The sequence below is a fragment of the Pezoporus occidentalis genome, unplaced genomic scaffold (genome assembly GCF_034315485.1).
Source record: "Pezoporus occidentalis ecotype Australia unplaced genomic scaffold, CSIRO_AGI_Poc_V1 ctg3, whole genome shotgun sequence".
Lineage (NCBI taxonomy): Eukaryota > Metazoa > Chordata > Aves > Psittaciformes > Psittacidae > Pezoporus > Pezoporus occidentalis.
The window spans coordinates 7,116,138-7,141,629 of record NW_026914940.1 but is presented as its reverse complement, the minus strand read 5'-3'; the positions used below and the strand labels follow the sequence as shown (position 1 = coordinate 7,141,629).

The 25,492-nt window shown below is 40.4% G+C and overlaps 3 protein-coding genes across 6 annotated transcripts in view; 1 reads left to right on the top strand and 2 right to left on the bottom strand.

The window, feature by feature from the left end:
- Positions 1-25,492, bottom strand: part of LOC134167867 (dynein axonemal assembly factor 11-like) — a 303,297-nt gene that overhangs the window by 210,720 nt on the left and 67,085 nt on the right. The gene's annotated exons all lie outside the window — the stretch shown is intronic.
- Positions 1-25,492, top strand: part of LOC134167866 (PHD finger protein 20-like protein 1) — a 212,088-nt gene that overhangs the window by 150,094 nt on the left and 36,502 nt on the right. The window lies entirely within an intron of this gene.
- On the bottom strand, positions 1,949-24,037 carry SLA (Src like adaptor). Of its 3 annotated transcripts, none has more exons than XM_062626982.1 (8): positions 23,835-24,037; positions 18,853-18,947; positions 13,056-13,155; positions 9,186-9,272; positions 7,773-7,876; positions 6,604-6,735; positions 4,609-4,741; positions 1,949-3,673 (listed from the first exon to the last, which is right to left on the bottom strand). In XM_062626982.1, exons 2-8 carry the CDS (start codon positions 18,911-18,913, stop codon positions 3,454-3,456), a joined length of 837 nt encoding a protein of 278 aa, XP_062482966.1. In that variant the 5' UTR covers positions 18,914-18,947; positions 23,835-24,037; the 3' UTR covers positions 1,949-3,453. The 3 variants fall into 3 exon arrangements, with proteins under 3 accessions (XP_062482966.1, XP_062482967.1, XP_062482968.1); XM_062626983.1 differs by lacking the exon at positions 23,835-24,037 and adding an exon at positions 18,695-18,762 and having other exon boundaries at positions 18,853-18,940; XM_062626984.1 differs by lacking the exons at positions 13,056-13,155; positions 23,835-24,037.

The window sequence follows — 25,492 nt, the reverse complement described above, 5'->3', positions numbered from 1 at the left end:
AAGGACCTCTTTGTTTATCATTACTTTTGGGGTGTAGTTACACATTATGTCTTGTCTTTTGTAAAACAAAGTTTGAACTCCTCCTTTTTCCTACAGTGGGACATCAAATAATGGAAAACAGTGCATAGAGCAGGCAGGTGCATCAAGTCTTCCCACTAGTGTTTCTAACAACAGTTTTCTTCCGGGAACTGTGCATACCGCTGTCTTGGCAAAAAGCAGCATCTCCACTTATTTCAAAGTAATATTAATTATTTATCCTGAGAGGGTCATGGTGGATTTAGTTTTCTTGTGAAATACACTGATGAAATCAAAAGCAAGCAGTAATAGCAGTGTCTTGATTTTTTTTAATTCATTTTTTGGTAACGATATTATGCAGAAGCAACTGTTGGTTTACTCAGATTTCTCACCTAGACCTCCTGTCCAGGGATGCATCTTGGTTTTGTTCCAAGATGCCAAAATCATTGCATACTTTTAATTTTACAGTGAAAAAGGAGGTACACACTGCCTAAGAATCACGAAAGTGAGAATATGTACCAGATAGAGCTTTCCAGAGGGGAAAACCCCATGAAGCAACACAGCTTTTCTGCAAAAGTTAGTTTTGTGCTCTTTACTTGGTCTTTGTCATGCATAATAAAGTTAACACTGTTTCTGAGCCTGTAGAAAGGTGTGATGCATGAAGCTTTCTCTACAAGATGTGCATCTGAAATAACAAAGTGATTTTGAGTTTCCTATGTCTTCCTATGCGAGATTTTGTTTGGAAGAGATCTGAAAAAAGATGGTACAAAATCACCGCAAAGCTGTCATGGGGACCTTTTGTAACTTACTGCACCTTTCAGTAGTATGATTAGAAAAAAGTTTCAATGATTATGGTAGTGTTTTAAATAAGTGAAGGGCATTAACCTGGTGTTTGACTTCATCTTTTGATTAATTACTTCATTTACCAGTGCAATTTTGATGTAGAAGCATGGATCAATGGTATGGATTGCCTCCATCTCTTGCAGGAGGCTATGGAGGGCAAATCTGTTAGGTGTCCCCTCCAGGCATTCCCTGGTGGGTGTCAGGAGGAGTTCCCAGCTTTCTCCACCGAGTGCAAGGGAAGACACCAGGTCCCTCCTGGCCATGCAAGCAGGTCAGCCAATGGTGGAAAGAGCAGATTTATTACCCTACTGAAAACTACTGCAATCAGCTGACACAAACCCTAAATGCTGTATTATTAGATACCCTTTAGATACCCTTTCTTCTTAATTTTCCCATTTCTCTTTTTTTTCCCCCTTTACCACCCTCATTCCCTCTCAAACAAACCAACCACCTCTCTAATTTCTCTTTGTTGGCCCCAGGTTTTTTACATCTCTACCCAAATTTGGTATTTCTGATATTGTTTCTTAGGTAATCTCAGATTTTTATAGAATCACCTCAGTGCTATTGGCCCTTGCAAGATTGTGTTTCCCAAAAGGTCCCAAGTATAGTTTTTCAGTTACCTGGGAGAAATGGCCAGACTTCACAGAATTTTCCCCCACCATCTGTGAAATCAAGCCATCCCTTATGGCACAATTCATAAGTTTTTGGCATCTTTCATTGTTACTGCGAGGGTGATCAAGCACTGGCACAAGTTGCCCAGGGAAGCTGTGGAGTCTCCATCCCTGGAGATATTCAAAAGCTGTCTGGATGTGATCCTGGGCAACTGGCTCTCGGTGGCCCTACTTGAGCAGGGGGGTTGCAGCAGGTGACCTCCAGAGGTCCCTTCCAACCTTGAACTGGTCTGTGACTTTGTGGACCTGTTGTCACCAGAACATGTCTTTCCTCCTTCCTACAGAGCATGTTCCAAGTGCTGCCCAGTTACATGGGCTTTTGGATTCTGTTGCTTTCCATCAAAGATACTGTCTGTCAGTGTCATTGCAAGACTGGGTGTTTGTATTAATTGCACATGAGGTCTAAAACCAACACAAAGTCATTACTGGATATTATTTTAATGAATAAATACAAGTCATGACTTGACTTAAAAATCTGTAATGCTCCCCATATACATTTCACTGGGTAAAATGCAGTCACCATAACATAGTAATGATCAGTAACAGTAATGGGATCATATAAACACCTAGCGTTCCTGAGTTCATCTTGCTTTGTGGTTTTCAATGTTTGCCAGTCAAATTACATTCATCCATAAAATTCTGAAATATGTTTAAACATGCTGTGAACTATTTTGATCTCTGAATCTGTCTTGCTAGTGCAAATGATATGATAAAAGATCTAAAGGGCACACAGATTTGTACTAAGAAGTATTTACAGATGATACATATATATGTATATGTATAAACCAAATTCTCTATCTCGAAACCTTCATTACTAAACTCTGTGCAAAAAAGGTGTGACAGAATATTAGATTGGAAAGATCTGGGCTTGAGAACATGGGTTGCAGCATTTTACACCCCCAGATGTGACTACTTGATTTAGAAAACAATCCCAAGTCAGGTTCAAAGGACCATGCTTGCTGCTCCTTCAAGAGCACATATATATAGAAAAAATCTCTAATTTGAGATAACCTGGTTACAAATCTTGACGGAGTTTGATGAAATGTGTCGTTACTCTTTGACAGACCTCTCTTCAGACGGGAAATTGAGAAAACTCTTTAAAATCCACTGTCGCTGATTTGCTCTCTTAGTTTAATTATTAAAAAAGCTGCTATTAATATAAATATTGTACATAAATATGGGGGTGCCTTCAGGACATGAGGTTAAAATGTGGTCCTCTACACATAAAAGGTGACACCTTTACAAGCCTACCTTTGCAGTTAAGCACAATATTACCACATTTTACTTTTCAATTAAAAATCTTGTTCTTTGTTGTATATCTGGTAGACTATGAGCAGCTGAGTTAGGCTTTTGCCTGTACTCCCAGCTCAGGGTTAAACAGGTACTGCTTTTCCCAGTGAGTTAATCCTGTTCCTAATTTTATGACCATTTTGTGACACCACAGGCCACTACATTCTCCTTATGGAGCAGAAAAAGGTTCCTGTTCTCATTGTAGGTAGTTCTGTAAAGATAGTTTTCAGCATTGTGGAGAATACCAGAGTAAGACTTAATTTAAGCTCTTGAGCTATAGTTAGTCCTTCTGTATGCAATCACCTTTGTGCAATGCTGGACATGCTGAAGAGTCATCTGCCTCACTTGGCTTTTGACTTTGAGTCTGTCTCAGTCTGTCCTGCTTGTGATTAGGTTCTAATATTGGGTGCACTGAGAATGTTCCCAGCATATGCTGTGGATGAGACAGCATCATTAAGAAGGTCTCTGGTTAACATTCAGAAGAGGAAATGCAGAAGCATTGCCAGTTATTTGGTCATCAGCTGGTGTGTTTCTACCTCTTGGCCTTTGAAGGACTGCAGGACCAAAGAATGCTCTGGGTTTCTCTTCTAACTCCTCAGTTTTGTCTTTTTTTTTCCTCCTGGTTGTCTTACATTTAGTCCTCATAGTATGTAGGTGGTAAGTGAAGGGTACTCTTGCGTTTACACCCTGTGTATATGAGTGATTGGGCTTTCTTCTTTCTGGTACTTGCAAAAGAAGTGTTGTCATCGCCTGTTAAGGACAGATAGGAAGCGATACTTTCCCTCAATCCATAGCTAAGACAAGAGTCATCCATTGCTGCCAGGGTGCTCTCAGTATCTTCAGTCACCTCCAGCCTTTAAAAGAAGAAAATTTTGTTACCATTTCAGCTACTTGAACTATTATATTTACAGCTGTTAAATCAAATTAGGTTAATTGTGTTGTATAAAAAAATTCCAGTCCCATAAATCAGCAGATATTTCTGTCAGTGCTTTCTGAAACAGTCAGTACACCAGAGGTATCTTAGTATCTAAGTATTTTTCTTCATCGGAAAAGGAAATAACATCTACATACTTTCTTTCTTGTTAACCTGTAGGAAAAATGGCTTCAATACTGCCCTAAATTTTCTTACGTTTGTAAGCAAATGAATATGCTTTGCGAAGGAAGGGTGGTAGAGGGAAATTTACACTTCAAAAAGAAGAGGTGCTGTTGTTTCTGAAGGTGGTTGTTTCACCAGCTTCTGAAACCTGACCTACTTTCTCTAGTTGCAGTCAAGACACTAGAAATCTTGAGAACCTTGTGGTGGGCTCTGTATTGAGAGAGATACAGCGGGAAAGATTTATACCGGGATGTGCTCCTTGAATGTGTGCTGCCTCTTGGATGGCCACCATGTGAACAATGGGGAGCCATTTCCAGCTGTTGGAGCTCACCTCTAAGACCTTACATGTTACTGTGCCATTGGTGGTGGGTCTGGCTAGGCTTTATGGCCTGGATCTTACTCCTGCACCCTTGGTGGAGAGGACTCATGAGTCCCAAAGGGACTGCTTATGTGGCCACACTCTTGCCTGGGTAGGAAAAATGATAGTTAACTATGCTTCCAAAGTTAGACCAAGAGCTGGACATCCAGTTTTCATGGGTTAACCTGCTGTCAGCAGCTTTGAAGAGTATCTGCTCTTTAAAACTGCTCTCAGGAGAAGGAAAAGGCTGCTTCTCCTGTGTTGCAAGTACAAGTATATACAAGGCTGGAAAAGAACCCTTGTTGTTTCTGGCAGACTGTGTTGTAATGTGGTACCTGTGAATATTTCTCCAGTTGAAGTTTTTATTCCGCATCACCACAGGAGGAACTTGGTTCGTTACGCTGTTGTTGTTAGTGCACTGGGTAAGACAAGGTGTTGTAAGGACACAGCAGAGACCATCAGCAACTTCTGAAGAGGGAAATGAGTACACAGTTAGTCTTTGTTCACTGGTATCTTCACTGTTTTCTTTCCCTGGTGCATGCTAGAATAAGCAGTTTTGGGCACAACAGTAGGAGTCAATAAATTGTGTGTTCTGAGCAAGGTCACTGTGACATGTTCCTCATACCTTTGCCTTTTAATTTATCATGGGACATATGTACCACACTACAAGTGAAAAACTGAGACACAGAAAGATAAAGTGACTTGCCTGAAGTCTGGAAGGAAGCCTGTGACAGAGCAGGGACTTAAACACAGGTTTTCTGAGTCCTCAATGAGTTCTGCTTTTGCCTCCCATTGCCTCAGCCATGCAAATAGAACGTAATTACTAATCCAACCATTCAGGTTGGCTTGTATGTGCACTATTCTGCTGTGGAACACAGCTATGGAATGAATCAGGGTTCACATGTAACTTTCATCTAAGTTCCTTCTCTCTTGCCTTCTCCTTGCTCCACTAGGAACATTGCAAACATTCTTCTGCTCAAGTAGAGAACATCATGGCTGAATGCTAGTGTTTTACATCTCTGAGCCTTATTTCAAGGTGAAAATCTGTTATCTTGTCATTGTGAGAGGTGGAGAGCTAAATCTCACTATGTCTCCTCTTACACATATTACTCAAGTAAAAGTTGTTGTAAGTTCTCCTCACCCCAAAGTTTAGCTTTTGACTGTTTGACTGCTTCTAAATGGAGAAAGGTGTCAGCTAACTAGAGTGTAAAAAATACCCAAGCCAATATCCTGTAGAAATTCTGTTTATATCATTGGAGTTCAAAGTTTCTTTTGCATGTTTTGAATATGAATGTTTTTTCTCCCCAGTTTAGCAGAATTTGGCAAGAAACTTTTTCATTTACCTATGAAATATGCAGATATGGTAGCTTTACGCTTGAGTACCCATTACTAATTAAAGCACAGAACCTATTGTTCTTTTGTAGCTTTTATGCAATTAACTTATTGCAATCTTCCTTCCTCATTTTAAAATGTTCTTATTTTAATGCGTGGTAGCTGCAGCCACTTAATTGTGTTATTTGTCAAATTATTTCTCTGACACAGGTTAAATTGTCATGAATTTAGAGAATTGAGATGGGTGTCGTCCACTGGACTGATATTAGTAAAAGTGACAGCTCAATCTAGATTGGAGCTAACAGCTTGAGTCCCTCGAGATATCTTCTGCTGATAAAATCCAGCCATGCTCTTCTAAAGTAATAGGGAAGAAACTAACAACATTTCTGCGAATTATCTGTTGCAGATAAGGTTGTGTGATTTAGTGGTTCCTAAGAGAAATGTGATTGCAGAACCTGGTCTTGCATGTACTAATGCTATCTGTTTGTCTATATGGTAAATAAGTAAATGGAAGACATGTCAATGCTGGTAAACTGTGGCCTTGGGACCCAGAACCATGACTTGCATCTGCACAGTACAACATTTTCATACACCCAAACTATTGAGTTTAGCTGTGCTCCTAGAGGACTGGATATCCATGTCCTGTGCTAACCTCCAAATTCTATTTGAAAGTTGTCTAGCAAGGTTCTAGACACTAGTGTTCAGACCAAGCAGTGTTATCGACATGGCCATCCAATATCATATTCCAATATGGGTAAAGCCTAGCTGTCTTTATTTAGCTGACTTCTTGGGTTGATTTCAGTGGTACTGTTAAGGGTAACATATTTTATTTAGGATAAAAAATAAAGTAAAACATATAAACCAGAAGTTTTTCTATTACTTGTTCTGTGGCAGTAGTTGCAAGTCTAGGACAAAGGCAAAACTTCTTGTTCTGGATCTTTGATAGATAGTTTTACAGTTCCCAGTGGGAAATATGTCTATCCCGCAGTTCTTCTTACCTGAGTAGTGATTCACAAGGTCTTCAAGGCACTGGAAGGTTTGCCGTGGAGAGATGTAATACCAGTTATTTGGAAGGCGGAAGATCCTGTAATGTTTTACTTGTCTGTGCCGCACCGACAAGGAATATAACCCTGGAGAAAGAGAAGAGCTCATTACACAAAAGTAGGGCCCTAATTCTGGAGGGAAACCAGTGCCCACAACCAGATATTAGATGTGGTGCAATGATCCAAAAGGTTCCAGAAAGATCTGGAAAAAACTGAGTGGCCATCCTAATTTCTACTTATATAGTATACTTCATATTTATACTTAAGTATAACAGAGAGAGCAAAGGGCCCAACATCAGGCCCTGAGATTTGGATTGAATCTGGACTTGGATTTTCCTGTTTCTTTGTCTAAAACTATTTGTTTTAAAACTATTGTTCAGCATGTGGTTGGTAAGGATTGAATGTTGATCCTTAATTTCTTTCAATTTAATATAGCTATTATGAAAGTAATTGGCCTGTGGTATGGAAAAGATCAGGGTAGATGGTTTATTAGTCCCTTCTAAATGTAGTGTCATGGTATTAGCATGTGTTCTGATGCTTCAGGAAAAGGGAAGATGACACGTTGCACAATGGGAGATGTATTCCCATTGAAGAACATTGAAATATAAAGTGTGTTCAATAGAGTTCCCAGGTAGCAACAGAATTGCTATGAAAGTGAAATTGAAGTCATGTCATTTTTTAAAAGTAAATAGAAGAACAACCTGTTTATATAAGAAATTCACTTATCAGCCACCCCACTGCTCAGTGTGTGTTTTATAGCTTCTTCAGGCAATCTTTCATGGACTAAGGCAAACCTGCAACTTTTCCTCCATTTCAAAAGTCCCACTGCATAATAAGCTATGCGTGAGACCAAAGTAAATAATAGTGTTTGAACAACCGAGTCTTTTTTGTGCTGATGCCTGTGGAACTTTCCATGGCCATTGCTAACCCTGTTGCCAGCGCTGACTAGTGAAGACTGATATGCTGCACTGGGTACCTTTTCCTTCCCAGTACTTACATTTTCTGGTTTCGGACTGATCCATGTGGTGCAGACCAATGAATGAACTAAAGAGCTGTAAAACTGTTAATGTCTGAGATCAACTGTTAATGTCTAAGATCAAGGGGTAAAAATGGTATTTTCTCACCTTTCCTGGTTTCACTCTCTCTGATCATGAAGGAGCCGACCTTGGTGTTGGGTAGCAATAGAAGTTCTTCTGCTTTTTCTCTTCCCAACCCTTCAAATAACCAGCTGTGGAGCAGGAAAAAACAAATTCTGAAGTCTGGACACCAGTGAAACAGAGAGCAGCATGTGGCTGTGAACGTGCAGTGTTAGCCAGGAAAAGTGACTGCAAAAACAACACTGTGGCTTTCTATAGTTATTCTCTCAACTGTATCCAGGCATATTTTCCCAGTTATGGAGAAAATTTTGCTCTCTTTGAGGATCCATTAACTGTGAGACTAGAGAAGAGTGAATAAGGTTTGGATTTAGGGAAAACAAAACCTTTCAAGCTCCCTTGATCTCAATTGTTCGGGACATATCCATGTGCTATATTGCTGACATATCTGTGGCATTACTTAAATTCCTCTTTTTCATTTAAATCATTTTTTGTTAACCACCCAAAATGTTTGCTTCTATGGTAAATAAACCCATACACAATACAGATATTCTGCTTATGCTAAGGGAAAAAACAACCAGTTAAGTAAATTGGCTTTGTGGATAAGGGAAAGTGGAATTAGCCCTACTGATTTTCACCATAGCTTGATGCACTGCTGTAGACACAGGTAGTGTCTAACTGTGTAAATGAGCTTCCTCGGCTGGTGTAGGTGTTACCAGCACTTTATTTTAAAGTTGTTCTTGTGTGTTTGATCCAGTGCGCTATCAGCAAAATGGTCTTGGGGAAGCTTCAGAAAGTAGCTTCCATCATAGTGTCTGTGCCTTGTCTTTGTGAAAGCACCTCTATTTCGGGAGGATGTAAAAGCATATTAAAATTAGAGTACTTTCATAAATCACAGTGAAGTTTGCAGTTCATATGCCAGAAAGGTTTTAAGTGTGTTTAATGTTTTTTTTTCTGACTGATGTCTAGGGCAACAAGAAACCTCTGAACCACCCTTAGCTTTTCCAGTGTGAGAGTTTACATTCTTGAATGGCTTATTAGACTTACTATTTGTTCTTTTTGGACTGTTTTTTTCATGGGCAACTCTAGCTTAAATTTTATTTTTTTTCAAATATTAAAAATTCTTTCTAAATAGGGTCTTTTTAGTCATGTATTTAAATTAGAGATCAGTCCATGCAACAGAAGTATTTAAAATATATTACATTTGAGGGGTTCTTTTTACCCTTTCCAGCATTTAAAACTAGGATTTTCCTTTTCGTATAATCTAAATTTAGGTGTGGATTTGATGTTCTGAGATTTCAAAGGAACTATTTTAGACTGTCAATAAATTTTTGTCTGCCTAGTCACTATTGGCATTGTTCTGGTTTTCACACTGAACAACTGGTCAGCGCTGTATATGTAGAAGCATAGTGTTGAAAGGCTATAGGAAATGCATTTGCTTACCCGTGGTAAACCTTTGCTACATATTTTCCTGGAATATAGTTTTCTCGGCCTGTTGTAAGGGAATGGACTCTCCACCAGCCTCCTTCACTGTGTGAAAGCAAGAGAAGGGATATTTTCAGATGTACTTTCAGACTTTTTCCTCATTTTAGGCATTAGTTCAGACATACAGTTTGGCCTGTAACCTTCTGTTTTCACTCCTGAATCTACGTATTCAGAAAGGGACAGAAGTTTGTCTCATTTAAGATAGTTCCATTTCGAAACCTACATCAGGATTAAATTTGGACACAGAAACAAGCTCCATTTGTTCCATTGAAATTACGTAAGTAATAAAGTATTTTTTCTGTAGTTAAAAGAGGAAGGGTAAATACTCAGTGGTTAAACCATGCTGTGCTTTGCCTTCCCACAGCTAGACTTGTATTGGAATCCAGGATATCCAGCTTACGGCTGGGTATGCTGTGTCTGGATAGCCCTCTTGTTACTCCTGGAACATCAGGTTAGAGATACTCAGCACCCTCTCTGCCTGGGAGCAGGTTTTCAGTCTAACAGGGTCATGCTTTGCTCTTTTCCTTCTGTTCAGTGAGTTGCTGACCAGACTACAATAAATAAGATCTCATAGCTGAAACTAGGTGACTAAACGTATGTTTTTTCAATGATATATCTTAGGTTCTTGCTGTGATGCTGAATGGTGGTTTGCCTTTTGAATCCCTTAGGAAGAGCATGGTACCACATATATTTCACAGGGATGCTGTGAATTTTAGCGATTAGTGCAAGGATGCTGATGGATGGGCTCTCTACATCTTTTACTGTAAGAGTTTGAAACCAAGTAATACTGCATCTTGTGCTTGAATGCTGGTTTTGTGGACATGCATATTAAATGCTCCCAAATAATGCCTGGACTTCAGACCAGAGTCTCAGTGTATGTCAGAACAACTGAGGTGAAAACACTTATGTTTTACTTTCTGAGTTATAGCTGCTGGGACTTATGTTTTACTTTCTGAGTTACAGCTGCTAGGACCATGATGTATATGCTAAGGGAAAAAGGGAAGTGTCTAGTGCTCAGAGCTGGAAATTTCAGATCCCCACAAGTTTTGCTTGTGGGTTTCCAGCTGACATGAAATGAGTATAAGACGTTTAGGTTATTTGGGGTGTTTTTTCCTACAACTCTCCCAGACAGAACCAAGAATTGCAGTAACAAAAACCCTGATAGTCTCAGCCTCTTTCTCTCTTCAAACTAATACTGCTAATCCTGAAAAATCCCTATGATGATTAAAAGTCTTAAAGCATCACATCTCTCATGGGGCAGGAGCCACTGAGCTTGTGCAGATTGGGGAGATCCCTGAAGGACATTTGGTCTAACTACTGCCACTTAAATACAGTTGCTCATTTGATAATGAAAGGTGCCAGATAAGTGTGAAGAGTGAGACACTGTGTCAGTGGTGCTTATCTAACCCTGCTGAGCCAGAGCAGTCACAATATCTGTGAGGAGTTGTGTTTTCTGCTGGGGAACCATATATCATGCTCCTGGCAGGACTCATGGGGTTGGTTGCCCTTACATGTAATTGCTTTGGTAGAAGGCTGAAAAGCTGCCATTGCAAAAGCAGCACTTGCTGCCTGCTTATGCTGTCCTCTCTGTGGAGGCTCTTCATCACCCATGCTGTGGTCATGCCTGCCATGCTGCTCTTCACTTCCACTGCATTTGCTTCTTTGAATTACTTGAGAAGATTATACCTGCAGCCTATGTGCCGCAGGAGTGTAGGCAAACAGTTCCTATTAACATCAGCACATACCCCAGCAGGGAAGAACAGGTCCTTCAGGTCCCTGTGCTTTGCATAGAGCACTGGAGTGTTTTGTCTTCTGTGAACAAGCTGATTCAAAACAGGAAGAGGAAAGTTCCCATCCAGGCTTGCTTTGGCTCTTACTTACTATTAGGAGAAGCTCTTGATCACTGCACAACAGACAAACATGATAAAAACTGCTGCTACAGAAGCCTGGTTCTGTTTGAAGCTTTTCATCCAGTAGATCATACTATGCAGCACATGTATGCATATGATATGCCACAGATATAATTCCCATTTATACATGCGTATGTAGTTATGTGGTGTTGTGAGGGCTTGTAGATGATGAAAGCTGGAAGTGAGGCTTTGACCTGGAATTTCCAAGCTAAAGCTATTGTGCCATGTCATGTGTGTTATGCAAACTGCAGCAAGGTTTAAAAAGCTTGAAGTTACCAGAGAAGAATTCCCCTGGTTTAGGGAAGCTCTCCATCAGCAGAAAATTCGTCTAGTGGTACTGTGTGAGCCTGGTGAACTCTAGGTTCAGAGAGGCAGGAAAGCACTTTGTCAGTGGAACATAACTGCAGCCGTTCTGGATCAGACCAAAGGTCTGCATAGCCCTGTATTATTGCTGACAAAGGTCACTGTGGGTAATAGTGGCCTGGAGCTGAGTCCGAGGATTCATCAATTGTCTGTGATTCTTTGAGTACTTCAGTTCTCCAACAATTTGATTCCCTCGGGTAGAGAATTTTCTTTATGAATTTAGAAATCCCTGGATGATTTCTCCTCTAGGATGTGTCTGATCTCCCCTTGAATCCATCTGCTCCACAAGCTGCAAAAATGAAGTCTTTCATTTCTGTTTAATTGGTGCAAACAGCGACTGTGGGGCTGAGTAACTTCTAGCAGGTCACTTTGTGCCAATAGAAGTTGTGCATAAAAGGATATTGGGGCTGCTGGCTTCCATTTTTCAAGAAGTGTACCCACTCCTGTGCGGCATTATCTGCACAATGCTTAAAGTCAATCTGAACTAGTGCTCTTAAGCCTACTCCCTTTTGGGGCTTGTTAATTATTGAGTGGAACTACCTGGGAAATCATAGAATCATAGAATAGTTGGGTTGGAAAGGACCTTAAGATCATCCAGTTCCAACCCCCTGCCATGGGCAGGGACACCTCACACTAAACCATGTCACCCAAGGACTCGTCCAACCTGGCCTTGAGCACTGCCAGGGATGGAGCATTCACAACCTCCTGGGCAACCCATTCCAGTGCCTCACCACCCTAACAGGAAAGAATTTCTTCCTTATATCCAATCTAAACTTCCCCTGTTTAAGTTTTAACCCGTTACCCCTTGTCCTATCACTACAGTCCCTAATGAAGAGTCCTTCCCCAGCATCCCTATAGCCCCCTTCAGATACTGGAAGGCTGCTATGAGGTCTCCACGCAGCCTTCTCTTCTCCAGGCTGAACAGCCCCAACTTTCCTAGCCTATCTTCATACAGAAGGTGCTTCAGTCCCCTGATCATCAAATCTTTGACCTTTTTTTTTTTTTTCTCCCACTAAGAAAATGTAGAATCAATGAAAATACTTGAGAAAGAAAAAAATCCACTATTTTTTATTTCATATTTGTTAGAGTTGCCCTAGGGTGAAATTCTAAGACCTCATCATAAAGAGTTGTCAAAGAAGAAAGATGAGAGAGAAAACAAGTCAGAGAATTGACGTAGAGAAATTCAGATAAAAAGTTCTTTTTCCATGTGATTGAAACTGATCTTGCTCTCACTCTGCTTTCCACTAACATGGGGGGATACTTCCTCAAAATCATTTTTCAAAGCAGAATTCTTTTTTGAGTTCTACTTTAAAATAGAACCTGAATCCAGCTTCAGAAACAGGGTCAGAGGAATGCAAGGATCAAAGAACAATCTGAAACCCCAAATCCATAAACTATAGGGAAATTTGCACCGTGACTAAGTGTCCTTCCTTGCAAATTCAGAACTCAGTTCATTTTGCTGAAGTGCATCCAGTTTGGACAACATGCACATAACAGAGCTTTGCATCAATTGTAACAAAACCTGATTTAAAGCCAAAAAAAGGGGTTAACTTACTCTGATAGCACACGTAGTTTTTCCCCTACATGAAATATAGGTTGGCTTATGTCTGATGAAGGATAGTCATAGAGGACAGCAAGGAAATCACTCTCCTGACCTGTTAAAGAAGAAAGAAAATGTCACTTAAACCAAGATAGAGCTCTGAAGCAGAAATGGATTTTTTGTTATATATGTTATTTTTTTGCATGGTAGGTCAAATGGGGAAAAAAAACCCTCACTCTGAAATGTCACTTGATAAAGAGCTAAAGATGAGCCTGTAACATTATAAGAATGTGAAGATACTAGAAATGAAGCAAGTCATTTGGTTAATTGTAAGCAACTAAATTTAGACCTCCTTTTTTCTAGTAATTACCATATTTAAAGGACATATTCAGTTTGAAACTAGAAAAATTAGTAAGCGTTTATAGTATTAGGAAGTAACCCAGTTTTATTAATGCCCCTGTCTCTAAATGCCTCCAGCCATAATTTTGAGCCAAACTGATGCAGTACAGTTGAGGAAAGGAAGATGAATATTGAATTGTTCCATTGTTTAACACCACTGATTGTTTTCAAAGGTCTGAAATTAGTTTAGATCAAGGACAATGACAGTATGGCCATTATTGCCCACTTCCCATCACTTAAAAATTAGCTTGATGAGCAGCCAGCATGCTTTGTTCTTCCCCATTGAGGGGGAGGTAATAACTAGGGGTAAGGCTTATCTTCAATTAAAGATAAGGGATGCCCTTATCTTCAATTAAAGAAGAGCAGCAACATGGGTGTTTATAATCAAATCATTGTACAAGCACAACTTTCAGAACTGAGATCAGTAAAGGATAAAATGACCTTTTACATCAGTTGGGATGACTCTGGGCCTTGCAGCATTGTGTAGGACACTTGCTGTTCTCCTGGATTTCTGCAGGATGGAGGAGGCACTCTGTGCAAGATGGGAACTACAAAACCATCAGGAGCTCCTCATCCAGCAGGAGCCTATGGTGCCCAGTAAATGCATAAGTCGTGGCAAGAGGGATTGCACTGCCTGCATTTCTCTTGGAAGCGAGTCCCTTCCCTCTGCACATCGCAGTATGCTTTACCAGCATATGGGGAGACAAAGCTTTCCCTCTGCTTCCAGCAGGTTCAGCATATTGTTCCTTAGTAATACCACCTAAGAGGATGTATGCAGAGATAGTTTGATTTAGGCACTTGGCCTCTCTGTGCAGCTCAACATATGCAAAAATGGAATGAACTCAGGGAAGGAAAGAATGAAATTGCCCTGAGAGACAGACACACTGCTGTATCTCATTTTTTTTTTTTTTTTGTTTAATATAAATTCCTCATCAACTTGTCTTTAAGGAAGACAATTTAGGGAAACCTAGAAGCAGCATCCTGGATGAATGCTGAGACCGATTCTGTGTTTTGAGCCTCTGTCTCACAGGGCCTTACAAATAGCTCACAGTGATAATAATGCAAGACTGAAGGAAACATGCAAGTCTGCAGGAAAGAAATAGTTTCAAGAGAAAAGATTTTGCGCTCGTTATCCTTACAGCAGTGATGATGACAATAGAAATGTTACAGAAAATATTAGGTTAAAAGGAGTGTTTTCTCAGTTGATTTTGTGTAGCTGTTTGTTATGTTATAGGGGCCTGTGTTATGCAAGGTAGTGGGTCATTTTACCTTAATAGTCAAACTGACTGTAAGCATTTTGTCTTGCTAGCCTTTACCCATTAAAGTAGCCCCACAATACAGTAAGTGAGCATCCTTATGGATACATAGATGACTCTGGAATAGACATTTTTCAGTTTGAGAATGTGTTTAGTATCAGTATTGCTATGGTTTTCCCAGTTGATTAGCGTCACTGAATTAAACAGGACTAGCCCAGTACCTTTGTATTAATCAGCCAACTGCAATGATTGGTCTACTATAACTTATCATACAATTAGTTCAGCTATACTGAAGAAGTTCTGTGCTAAGCATGCCTTTGTTTGCTTCCCTGTTCTGCACTAAAAATTAAGAGACACCTTCTCTGTCTATGAAACTGCTTGGTACCTGAAGCTAACAAGACCTAAGTATTGGTGCTTTTTCAACAAAGCAAGATCTTTACCCAGGACTACAAGAAATATATGCCAGAAGGTATGCTGTAAGAACTGCAGAGCAGGGATAAAGTGCCATTGCCTAATTTCTCATAGCAAACTGTTAGGCAGCAGCTGCAAACAGAATGTCATTTTTTTTTCAGCTTAATGACAATGCCTTTAGCAGTGATTTTTTTAAACTTATGTTGTTTATTTATAAGTGTTTTTTTTTTCCCTACTAAAACGGTGGAAAACAAGTGCTTTTCTGCTCTCCTTCCTTGCGTACCAGTGTTTTGCATGTTGTCATGCACTGAAGGGTATGTGATATTTTCTCTACTCTGGAAAGATCCGGGTACTTTACTTACACTTTCGTCTTTATATTAGTTTTTGTTTCAATTGTGCACGTGAATTTGTAGTTCTGAAAAGGAAGGTATTAATGATAGTGTTGGCTGCTGCATCCATGCAAGCATTACCCCTTAAACTGCGTGTACTTATATTAGAGTGAAAGTAAAAGGGTTTTGTACTACCCAAGACATTCCAACCTTCTCACTTTAACTGGTATTTAAATCAAGCCTCTCTGGGTGTTTTTGGTCATGTAAAATACCCCACCGCTCTACAACCCCACCCCTGGACAACATTTCACAGAACCCATCCTAGCTCCTTTCAAACACAAAAGCCTTGAAATGGGGACTAAAGAAATTACATTGTTTCTCCACCCCCAAATTTCACAGTGATGTAATAGATTTGATCTGATGAGCTCCCCACACTTTTAAGTTGTAATAAAAAATAGAAGGCTTGCCTGAGTTGTCCTAACAGAGCCTCTCCTCTGCAGGGTGAGTGTAGGTTACATCTCAAGTGGAACAATTCAGAGTGGAAAGATCAAAGCACACTCATTTCCACTGAATCTGGGTGTTAAATCTGGATGGGTTTTTTTTAGGAGTAGCAAATGAATATGAAATACATGCTAGCTCTGTATTTCTGCATCCCTGGATGTCTTGCAAAGTGTGAGACTGAACACTGCATGCTTTAAATTATTCATTGTGAATGGACTATGAAGCACTATAAGAGAGAAGGGAGAGCATAGGCAGAGTGTGTACCAGAAAGGGTAAAGCAGGGCACTGGTGTGTGTCTGGGAGGCTGTCTCTATAGCAGCCATAAGGTGTGGTTGCAGAATCACACTGTTGTACTCAAATTAGATCTAAACCAGCCAGCTTGGGAACTGAGAGTTTATGCAGGTGCACCTCAGTGAGGATTAACCCTTGATTCACAGTCTAAAGGGAGGAAAGAGGACAGGGTGGGCTCACAACCCCTGATGACCCCTTGCTGCTGTAGCTGCTCTGAGTACCTAGGTTATGCCAGAGATGCCCTGTGCAGTCATATTGGGAGTCTAAATGCCTCCTTGGGATGTGCAGCTTATGCACTGTTTCTTTTCTCAAGAGCAAGACTGATGCACTAGAGGTGAAGAAGCATGTTTTGCTTTCAGCGCAGATCTCGGGCAGCACAAGGTGCTTATAGGGGTCTGAAGAGCACATTCACACTGCTTTTTCTAATAACTGTTAGGACTATTCTAAATCTGTGGATTGGATCCTCCACCTCACTTAATGGTGGTTCTTCATGGCCTGGGGGAAATCTTCAGTGTTTGGTGATGTAATTTGGAATTTGATCTGATCAGGAAGACAAATAGATACAACCTCATTGGATTAACCCCAATATAAACTTTAAGTACCAAGTTCCTTTTCTGAAGTCTGTTTTCATTGGGTTTGGATGACAGTACTGATGTTTGTATTCCCGACTTCAATTAGCAACATCTAAGCCGTTACGAAAGATGCTGGTCTGATCCAGACTAAGAGCTGTGTAGGCTGTTAAATCATATAATCATAGAATAGTTTGGGTTGGAACGGACCTTTAAAGGTGTTCAGTCCAACTCCCTGCAATGAACAGGCACATCTTCAACTAGATCAGGTTGCTCAGAGCTTTGTCCAACCTGATTGTGATTGTTTCCGAGGATGGGGCTTCTACAAGGCAACCTGTTCCACTGTTTCACCACCCGCATTGTAAAAAAATTCTTTATTATATATAGTTTAAATCTACTCTCTTTTTGTTTAAAATCATTACCCTTTGTCTTATTGCTACAGGCCCTGCTAAAGTCTCTCCCAATCCTTCATATAAGCCCCCTTTGAGTATCAAAAGACAGCAATAGGGTCTCCCCAGAGCCTTCTCTCACTATTTCTTTAAAGAAAAGGTGTTCCATTGCTCTGATCATTTTTATGACCAAAAAGCTGCTTGAACATAGGTATCTGGTGCAATTTCAGGTGTGTGAACATCTGAGACATCCCTACAGCCTTGGTAGACGCCACTGCAGCTATGGGAGACTTGTTCCCTCTCCACGTGGCAGCCAAAGGTCTGGCAGGATCTGACATAGCACCTTTCCAGATGTGCTAGACATGTAGAAAAGTGCAAGTAGATGGAGCCCTGAATTCCTAAATGGGTAGTTTCCCCATGTAATTCCTGTGCTGTCAATGTTTGCTGACTTATGTTTCAGTGTTTACAGCACTAGAAGCAATGCAGTTGGCTTTAACCTTGTTAACTCCTGACTTTTAGCAGGAACAATTCAAACTTGATCAGAGCTGTGGCCATGACCCCTCACTGCCCTGCTCATCACCAAGGCCCTGCTCTGAGTGTGTGCATGTCTCTATCTTGATGGCCATGGTATTTGGGACAGTAGTTGTTGGGAATGTCAGCATAAAACACCCCCAACAAATTGTCTATTCATGTTATGGGCCTCTGTACTGTTTGGTCTGTGCTTCATTGCCCATGTCAGCTAGTTCTTGGCTATGCCAAAAGCAGGGCTGGGTTCCCTTCCAGCACTAATGTAACCAAGCTGATTCCCTATACTTACAATGATGAGCAGCCCAACTGGACCACCTTTCATGGAAAACCCAAAACCTTTGATTAATGCCTTCTCCCTCTAATGAAACCCCCAAAACCCCAAACAATCAAAACTGTTTTCTCTTCCTCACCTTTGGGGAGTGATGTGCTGCAGCCCTTGTACCCACTGTCTTTTGTATCATGGTGTGAGAGCTGGGACTGCACTGACTCCCCACCTATTCACTGGTAGTTTGGAAGCAGCAGGTCACTGACCTCTACTGCAGATACATGACCTCTACTGGCCTCGGGAGGGGGCTTCGCAATCTGAGTTTTTCACATGTGGATGCAGAGGGTAGATGTGTTGCATCCTCTTTTGGCAGCTCAGCCTGGGAAATGTGTGCTTTGGTATAATCTTTATTGATAAACCTAACGACAAGTTGGCTGTATGCTGCTTTTAATGCAGCTGTCTAAAAGTGGACTTCAGGTTTAGTGCAAGCTTAACATAAAGGTTTTTTAACCTTAAAAGAAGCAACGTGGAATTCCAAGAACAAGTTTGTATAAAATATCCCATGCAAGTATGTCAAAATACATTATTTCTGGTTTCTGAAGCCGTGCTTCAGTGCTTTCTGGATTGGAAAGAAAGTCTTTCAAGGAGCACCAGCAAATACCCATTTTAACATTTGAGGGTTTTAACTACTTCTTGGAAAAAGAGCTTGAACATACCTAAAAATAACCACTGTTTCATGGATGCCCTCCTTCTCTCACAGCAGTCTTGCACTTGCATGCTTTAACTACGTCAGGCGGGTGAAGAAAGACGTGGAGGAATGTACCATGTATTTTGAACATCTTTGTCTCTTGAAAGAAATTAAATGCATGCTTACCCATTTGGCTCGGCACATTTGTCTCTTCGGAGGCTCTTGGTGTTTTCATGGTATTTCCCATTGCGCTCTCTAATTCCGTCAAAGCTCTTTCAGAACTAAATCAAAGGAGACATTGAAATGAAGCATCAGCAGAACACCTGCTTTGCCGACAGATGAGAAACGACCTAGTTTGGGTGTCTCCGGTTTTGTACAGTTTTGCTTTTGAGAGCTCTTGTGTCAAATTCATGTGAGAGTTTTACATACTTGCTAAACTCTCACCACCCTGGTGCTTTTATCAGGGGAATAGCAGAAAACCACAGCTAGGGAAGTCACTCAGAAGAACGCAGTGTAGTAAAAGTTTCCATTACCAGTACCTCGGCACAATAGGAAGTCACAGCAAAGCCATGCCTGCACAGTTTCATACACAAAATATTCTTTTCAGCATTTGGAGCTCTGAAGCTACAAACAATAGAGCATAAAGCCAGTGGTGAAAATTCTTGTCTTTGAAAGTGTGGGTGGATGTACAGCAAACAAGATCAGAGAATCTTGGAGCTAAATGTTGTGAGAGGAAGAGTTCCTTCTCATGGCTTTACCCTACCCATCCTAATACTTCCCTTCAGAGCTCAGAACAAAAACCCGTTGGATGTGGAAAGTGTCTTATGCTATGGAGTATTTTCAGAAGCACAGGGGAATAAGCTGTATCTGCTTGTACATTAAAGCAATATCACTTAACACCACTATCTGATAGGTAATTATTTTAAACCTATGTCGGTTTACCTATGAAAATGAGAACAGGAGCTCCAGCAGCATCGTGTGGGTATTCTGCATCTTTCAGTCTTTTCTAGCTTAACTATTCCAAAGACAATTACTGCCTTTGGAATGCTGCTTCTTACTTATGACAGGCTGGAACCTGATGGTGCTAGCTGGAGAGGTGTCTAACCTGAGAAGCAGTACTGCTGAAATCAGTAAGACTCTGTTACCAATTGTCTTATTCTAAAAGATTGGCAGAATTTAGGGTATGGCTTAATCCCTTAAATTTTTGATGTCTTACAGTGGGTATAGGAAGACATCCTACAGAATAAAATGCCTTTTGAAAGAAAGAGAATTCATCTCCTAGCGAATGCAAGCAGATCAGTGCTAAAACAGATGGTAATGCACAGTTTGACTCTACCTCATCTGATTTCCAAGCTTCCTAGTTCTTGTTCCCAAAGGCTCTTTGCTAGAAGTCTCTATTTCATTGGCCAAATGGCATGTTACCCTTTCACTGCACTCAGGAGCTAGCTTGTGGCACATCTGTAGGATGCAGCTGTGCATCCTACATGTCTTTCTGACAAGTGTCTGAAATATGCTTTCATAAGAACAGAAAACTGTTTCATGGCCTGATATAAGTAGTCTAGAAGCTGAATAAAAAAAGCAGCCTTAAATTTAAATAAACTATTTGGGTACTCATATTTGAATAAAAGGGACTCTCAATTGAAAACAAAATCATTCTCTGCTTAAATGCACCTAAGATTCTGAAACTGAAATCAGAATTCAGAATTCATTTTGGCAGGCACTGTGTACTTCCAAGATTATAATTTCTTGAACTAATTATGAATATATGTTTTGCAAGACCTGATTTGAATTTCTTCAACATTTTTCTCTGTTGTAACCCATAAAGAATAAGCATAGGAATAGTGCAGACAGTATTTTGGCTACAGATACAATGAATGTTCCTGGCTCGTGTTCAACTTAGCCAGCAGAATTTCTTGGGCATGGCAATAGAGAGCTCAATAGGGCTGAAAAAGTCAGCCAGAGAAGTGGAATAAACACCTTGAGAGATAACCTCTGCTGAGCTCTGTGCTGTAGTAGCTGCATTTCTGCAGCACTTGAAAAGGGCAGTTCAAATCTGGCTCAGTGTATAGTAAGCAAGCTGCAGTTACCAAAAATATAGTGCAGTTCCAGATAGGTGCCAAGCGTGGCAGCATAAATACCTTATGCCCATCTGTAAATTTAACACATGCAATTGTTATTTAGATGAGAACAGTGCTTAAATTTTGTGTCACAAAAGTCTGAAAAAATAAGAATAAAAATCCTACCTCTGTGTACCTACCCCTTTATTTTGGGTCTTGGTATTTGAGAGCCGGCCATCCTACTGGCGACCAGACTCGTGACAGTGCTTTCAAGGGCTTTTTTTCCTACTCTTATGATACCGTGGGCACAGTTTTTAGGTGTGCCTGAGTCACTTTGGAAAGTGATGGGTAGCTTTTGTACATGATGGAAAGACTGTAAATTTTACATCACAGAAGCTTCCTGAAAGCACGGCATATTTGAACAAGTCATCTTCATTTTCCTAGATGGTATCTAGGGGTCAAAACTCCAAGCATTGTTTTAAAAACAACTAAAGTGGTTTTGAAAGTTTGCTTATGTGCAGTTTGTAATCAAAACACTTGTTATCTGTTGGACATGGATGAAGTACTGGGCAATGGGCATGTGCCTACTTTTTGAAGAGCACATCCAGAAGTGGCTTAGCTCGCTTCTGCCATACCAACCATCACTCTTCTCAAGGGAGCTCTGAAGTCAACAGGACAGAGCATGCAGCTCAGTGCTGCTACTTTAGATGTAGAAGAATCTGGCTTACAGAAAATACAAGTGTTATAAAGTAGTTACAGGAACAGTGAAGAGCAATGAAGTTTTGGTCTTTGACGTCACTAGCGTGACAGTTTGCCATGTCTCATTACATTTTCCATGCTGTTTTACTGCCACTAATTACCATTGGTGGCCACATAAAGTCTTGAAAGGAACAGAGAATTCAAGATGTTCTCTAGAGTCATAGCAGAAGTGTTCAATAAAAGTAAGCAAATGGAAAGCTGTGATCACTGCTGTTAATTCACTTATCCAAAGTGATCAAAAAGAAAATGACAGATATCTGACTGTTTTACCACTAAGGCCACCTGTCATTGTGCATTTGAGCTGAGAAAATGTGTCTATAGTCCAGTCAAAGGTGGTGGAGTGAATACCCTGAGGTATGGCTAAACTCTGACATATGAAAATTAGATGAAAATGGAAGAAATTGGGAGTTTTGTTTGAAATGGGAAAGGGTGAAAGCAAAACATTGTTTCTCCTTGGTCACTGTCAGTGGTGTGTCACTGGTTTTAGGGTATGAATTAGTATACTAACTATACTATTCTATGATTCTGTTTCTAAAACAACAGTACACATGACTCTACGTGCGTGATAGAACTTAATGCCTTAAGTAGCTTGTGCTTGTGTTGAGTATTGGCAGTGCAATACAAATCCATTGTATTGCTAGATGATAAACTATGGTGGTTTTCTACAATTTTGAGATACTCTGCAAAAATGGACTTACAGGAAACTGCCCAGCATCTTGTGGCCAAGCTGATTTTTTTTTGTCATTTAAATCAATAGTGGAATAATATCAGTGTTATAGATGATACTCTTTTGAAATGGGGAATCTCACTTAAAGTTGGTGGCAGTTTGGGATGCGAGTAGAGGTGGCATCTGTGTGTTATTGAAGCAGATAATTATGCCAGATCCAAAGAATATCATTCACCGAGGAGGAATTGGGAGGAATTAAGGAGGAGTGGTAGACTCTGAGCTCACCATGTCTATCAACCCAAAGCCCAGCATGGAGGAGTATAGCTGCTGTTCAGCTCAAAGGAACCGCTGTGCTGCTGGGCTGCAAACCAAACTCTACCTGCAGCTCTCCCCACTCATAGGCCACCTCCTCGGGCTTGTGTGGAAATATGATTTTAACCATTAAGATCACATTTGCAGTCTGCTGTACTTTGGTCCTTTCTCCTCTTCCCTTTCTGCTTGTGCAATGCTGCTTAAGGAAGGCTGGTTCCTGCAGCCATAGCTGTTGCAAGCACACAGCTAGTGGGGTTTAGTGATCTTTACTGCTTTATTTTTGCTGCCAGAAGGAAGGTGTAGAAGCACTAGAGCCCCAGTCCTGCTTTGTGTCCCATTTGTCAGTGGCGGAGCTCTCAGCAGATATGAACTCTTTACTTGCCACGACTGGAGTTTCACTGACCTATATCGTGTGTCCCAAGAACTTGTGCTATTTACACCTTCCATTCCTGCGTGCAGCACATGTAGCAAGAATTTCCTCTCACTGAATCTGTTCTCTGAGCAAACGTGCTTCTGGAGCAGTTAAATAGCACAGCACATAGGAGAGTGCATTGCTTTGTGAGAACTTTGTCAAAGTTATATTTGAAATGGTTGAGAAATAATAAATGAAATGGAAATAATTAGAGAAATAAAAAGGCAAGTTAAGCACCTGAGTAAAGCCCCTCTTTGTGGAATATTGCAGACTAGTAAAATTAGGACATTCATCATTCCTGAGATGTTACACCCCATTTTTTGTAGCCTGATATTTACATCTATACCATCAGGATCTTAGAATTTAATTCTCAATAATATTCACAGGTAATGCCTTGAAAATGAGAGCACCGGCATCCTTTTGTTTCTCATTTTGGGGGAAAAAAAAGTCAGCTTAGATTTCAGAAGCTGTATATTCATTACTAAATTTCCCTTAATTTGTCATTAATCAAAATGAGCATCCTTTCAGCTCTGAGGCATTTACACCTTTGCACTTAAAAGAACAAGATAATGCTGTAATCAAGGTAATTCACAGAAACATGCAACTACAAAACAACACAGAAATACCACATTATGCAAACTTCTAACACTGAATAAAAAGCCCACTAATCTGTGGGTTTATATTTTGAGTTATAGTGCAATGCAATTTGCTTCAGCATCAGGTCCTATGCATCTCTCTTATTGTAAGCTTTCAGCAGGAATACTCCTTGTCCCTTCTATCTTTAGTACCACTCCTTATGAAAAGGATCAAGGCAGGCTTGATTTCTACCTGTGGTGGTACTTGAAATCCATGGTCTGAATATCGTCATTGTCAATGAAATAGAACTCCCTTTTATATAAATAAAATTGAAACATTTGGTCCCATATGCAGACAATCTAAAATGTATCAGAGCAATGATTACCTTTAAATGCTAGGCATGCTATTCCAGGTTGCAGTATCTCTCATAAAAGCCGTAGTCATAATACTGCTCTCATGCTGCCAGCAAGGTTTAGCTGATCAAGTCGAGGAGCAGCCGGTCGAATGAGTGTGTTGTGAAGTTCACGCTGTCATGTAGAGCAGCATTTGCCAAACAGGCCACATACTTCCTCTCTGAGAAATAAGGAAGGCTCAAAGTGTTTGCAACAGATGAGGTTCCTGTTGCAAGTCATTACTCTAGACACTTTTTATCGGTGGGCTGAGAAAAACAGGGAGGTTTTCAAAGTGTTGCATGGCTGGTTTTAGCAGATATAAAAAAAAAAAAAGAGCAAAATAATCTGTTTTACATTATCTACACAAAAAAGGGTTCTTTTCCTCTCTTTTTTGCTTCTTCCAAATTTATCTGGTACTCTTCAGTCCCCAACTGTTTCATTTTAAGTAGCTTTGCTAGTTTTTTTTCATACAGACAGGAAGAGGCACAAAACTTTGTTTTGTTTTCCACTCTTATTGAGCCTGAATGGGAATGAAAGGTTTGCTTAATTCTTTACTTAATTTACCCAAAATACCTCTGTCTGCAAATAATTGAAGCGTAGTATCAGCATCAGCGATGAAAGAATATGGAGTGAAAGCCTGTCTATAAAGCACATTTTCGTATCAGTTGTACAAAGTACAGAAGTAAGAGCCTCAGGAGCTCTCATCTCAGTATCTGAAATCACACAGGAATATAGTACTGCAGATATGTATATAGAAGTCAAAGGGATTAAGGTTTGCCCTTTGCTTTAATAATTAGGATGTGATCTGAAAAGCTCATATACCTTGTTTTGTATATTAAAATTACGAAACAAAACCAAAGCAAACCTAAAACCCAAACAAAATGCAGCAAAACCAAATAGAGTTCCTACTTCACACCAGAATAGCTCTGAGTAGATGCTTGTTGTAATGTCAGTGTGTTCGATGATGAAAACTAAAGTTGACAAGTGTGGGAGCCATTGTGTAAGTGTTATTGGAAGCAAGAGACACTGTTCAAATTCCCAAAGCTGTGCCAAAACTTGGAACTGTGGTAATTTCAGGACAACATCCTTTCTTTTTGATGGGCTGTGCTGGCAGTCCTTGTTCTGAAGGGACTGGAGAGCATTTGGGAATCTGGATAAGGAAATCAGTCTACACCACACAGCTGTAATAGCATTATAGGCAATCCTCTGGGGAGCTGGTTTTGCCATAATACCCCAGGATTATCCCCAGCAGCTATAGTAGGTGGTTTAGGATCTTATTGCTTTCTTCCAGTCAAAGGGATGTGATATGCATGTTCCTTAATGTCATTCATTGAATGGATTTGCAATGTCTCTGGAATTCCTAAAAGATCACAGGCTGGGGGTGTCTTCACCACACGTGGAAACAGGCAGGGGGAGAGTTTTGCCTTTTCATCATCCTTCTCACCAATGTCTGCCTTTGGCAGGCTCTGATGGTCTTTGTGCTTCAGTAAGAAGTAAGCTTGCATCCTAAGATGAACTCATGAATGGGACAGGTGTCAGACTGAGCAGGAAAGATTGGTCATGCTAAAGAAGAGATTGTACTTGCTTGATAGAGCATGCTCCACTGGAAACACAATAAATCTCATCCACCGTTTGTACCATGCTTGTAAAG

Excerpts from the sequence above, each read along its gene's own strand:
- SLA (XM_062626982.1), bottom strand. The coding sequence starts at position 18,913 with ATGGGAAATACCATGAAAACACCAAGAGCCTCCGAAGAGACAAATGTG. Across the intron at positions 9,273-13,055 it reads AAACTACGTGTGCTATCAGA|TGAAGGAGGCTGGTGGAGAG; the intron begins GTAAGTTAACCC and ends GCTTTCACACAG. Across the intron at positions 4,742-6,603 it reads CCTTGTGAATCACTACTCAG|AAGTTGCTGATGGTCTCTGC; the intron begins GTAAGAAGAACT and ends TTCCCTCTTCAG.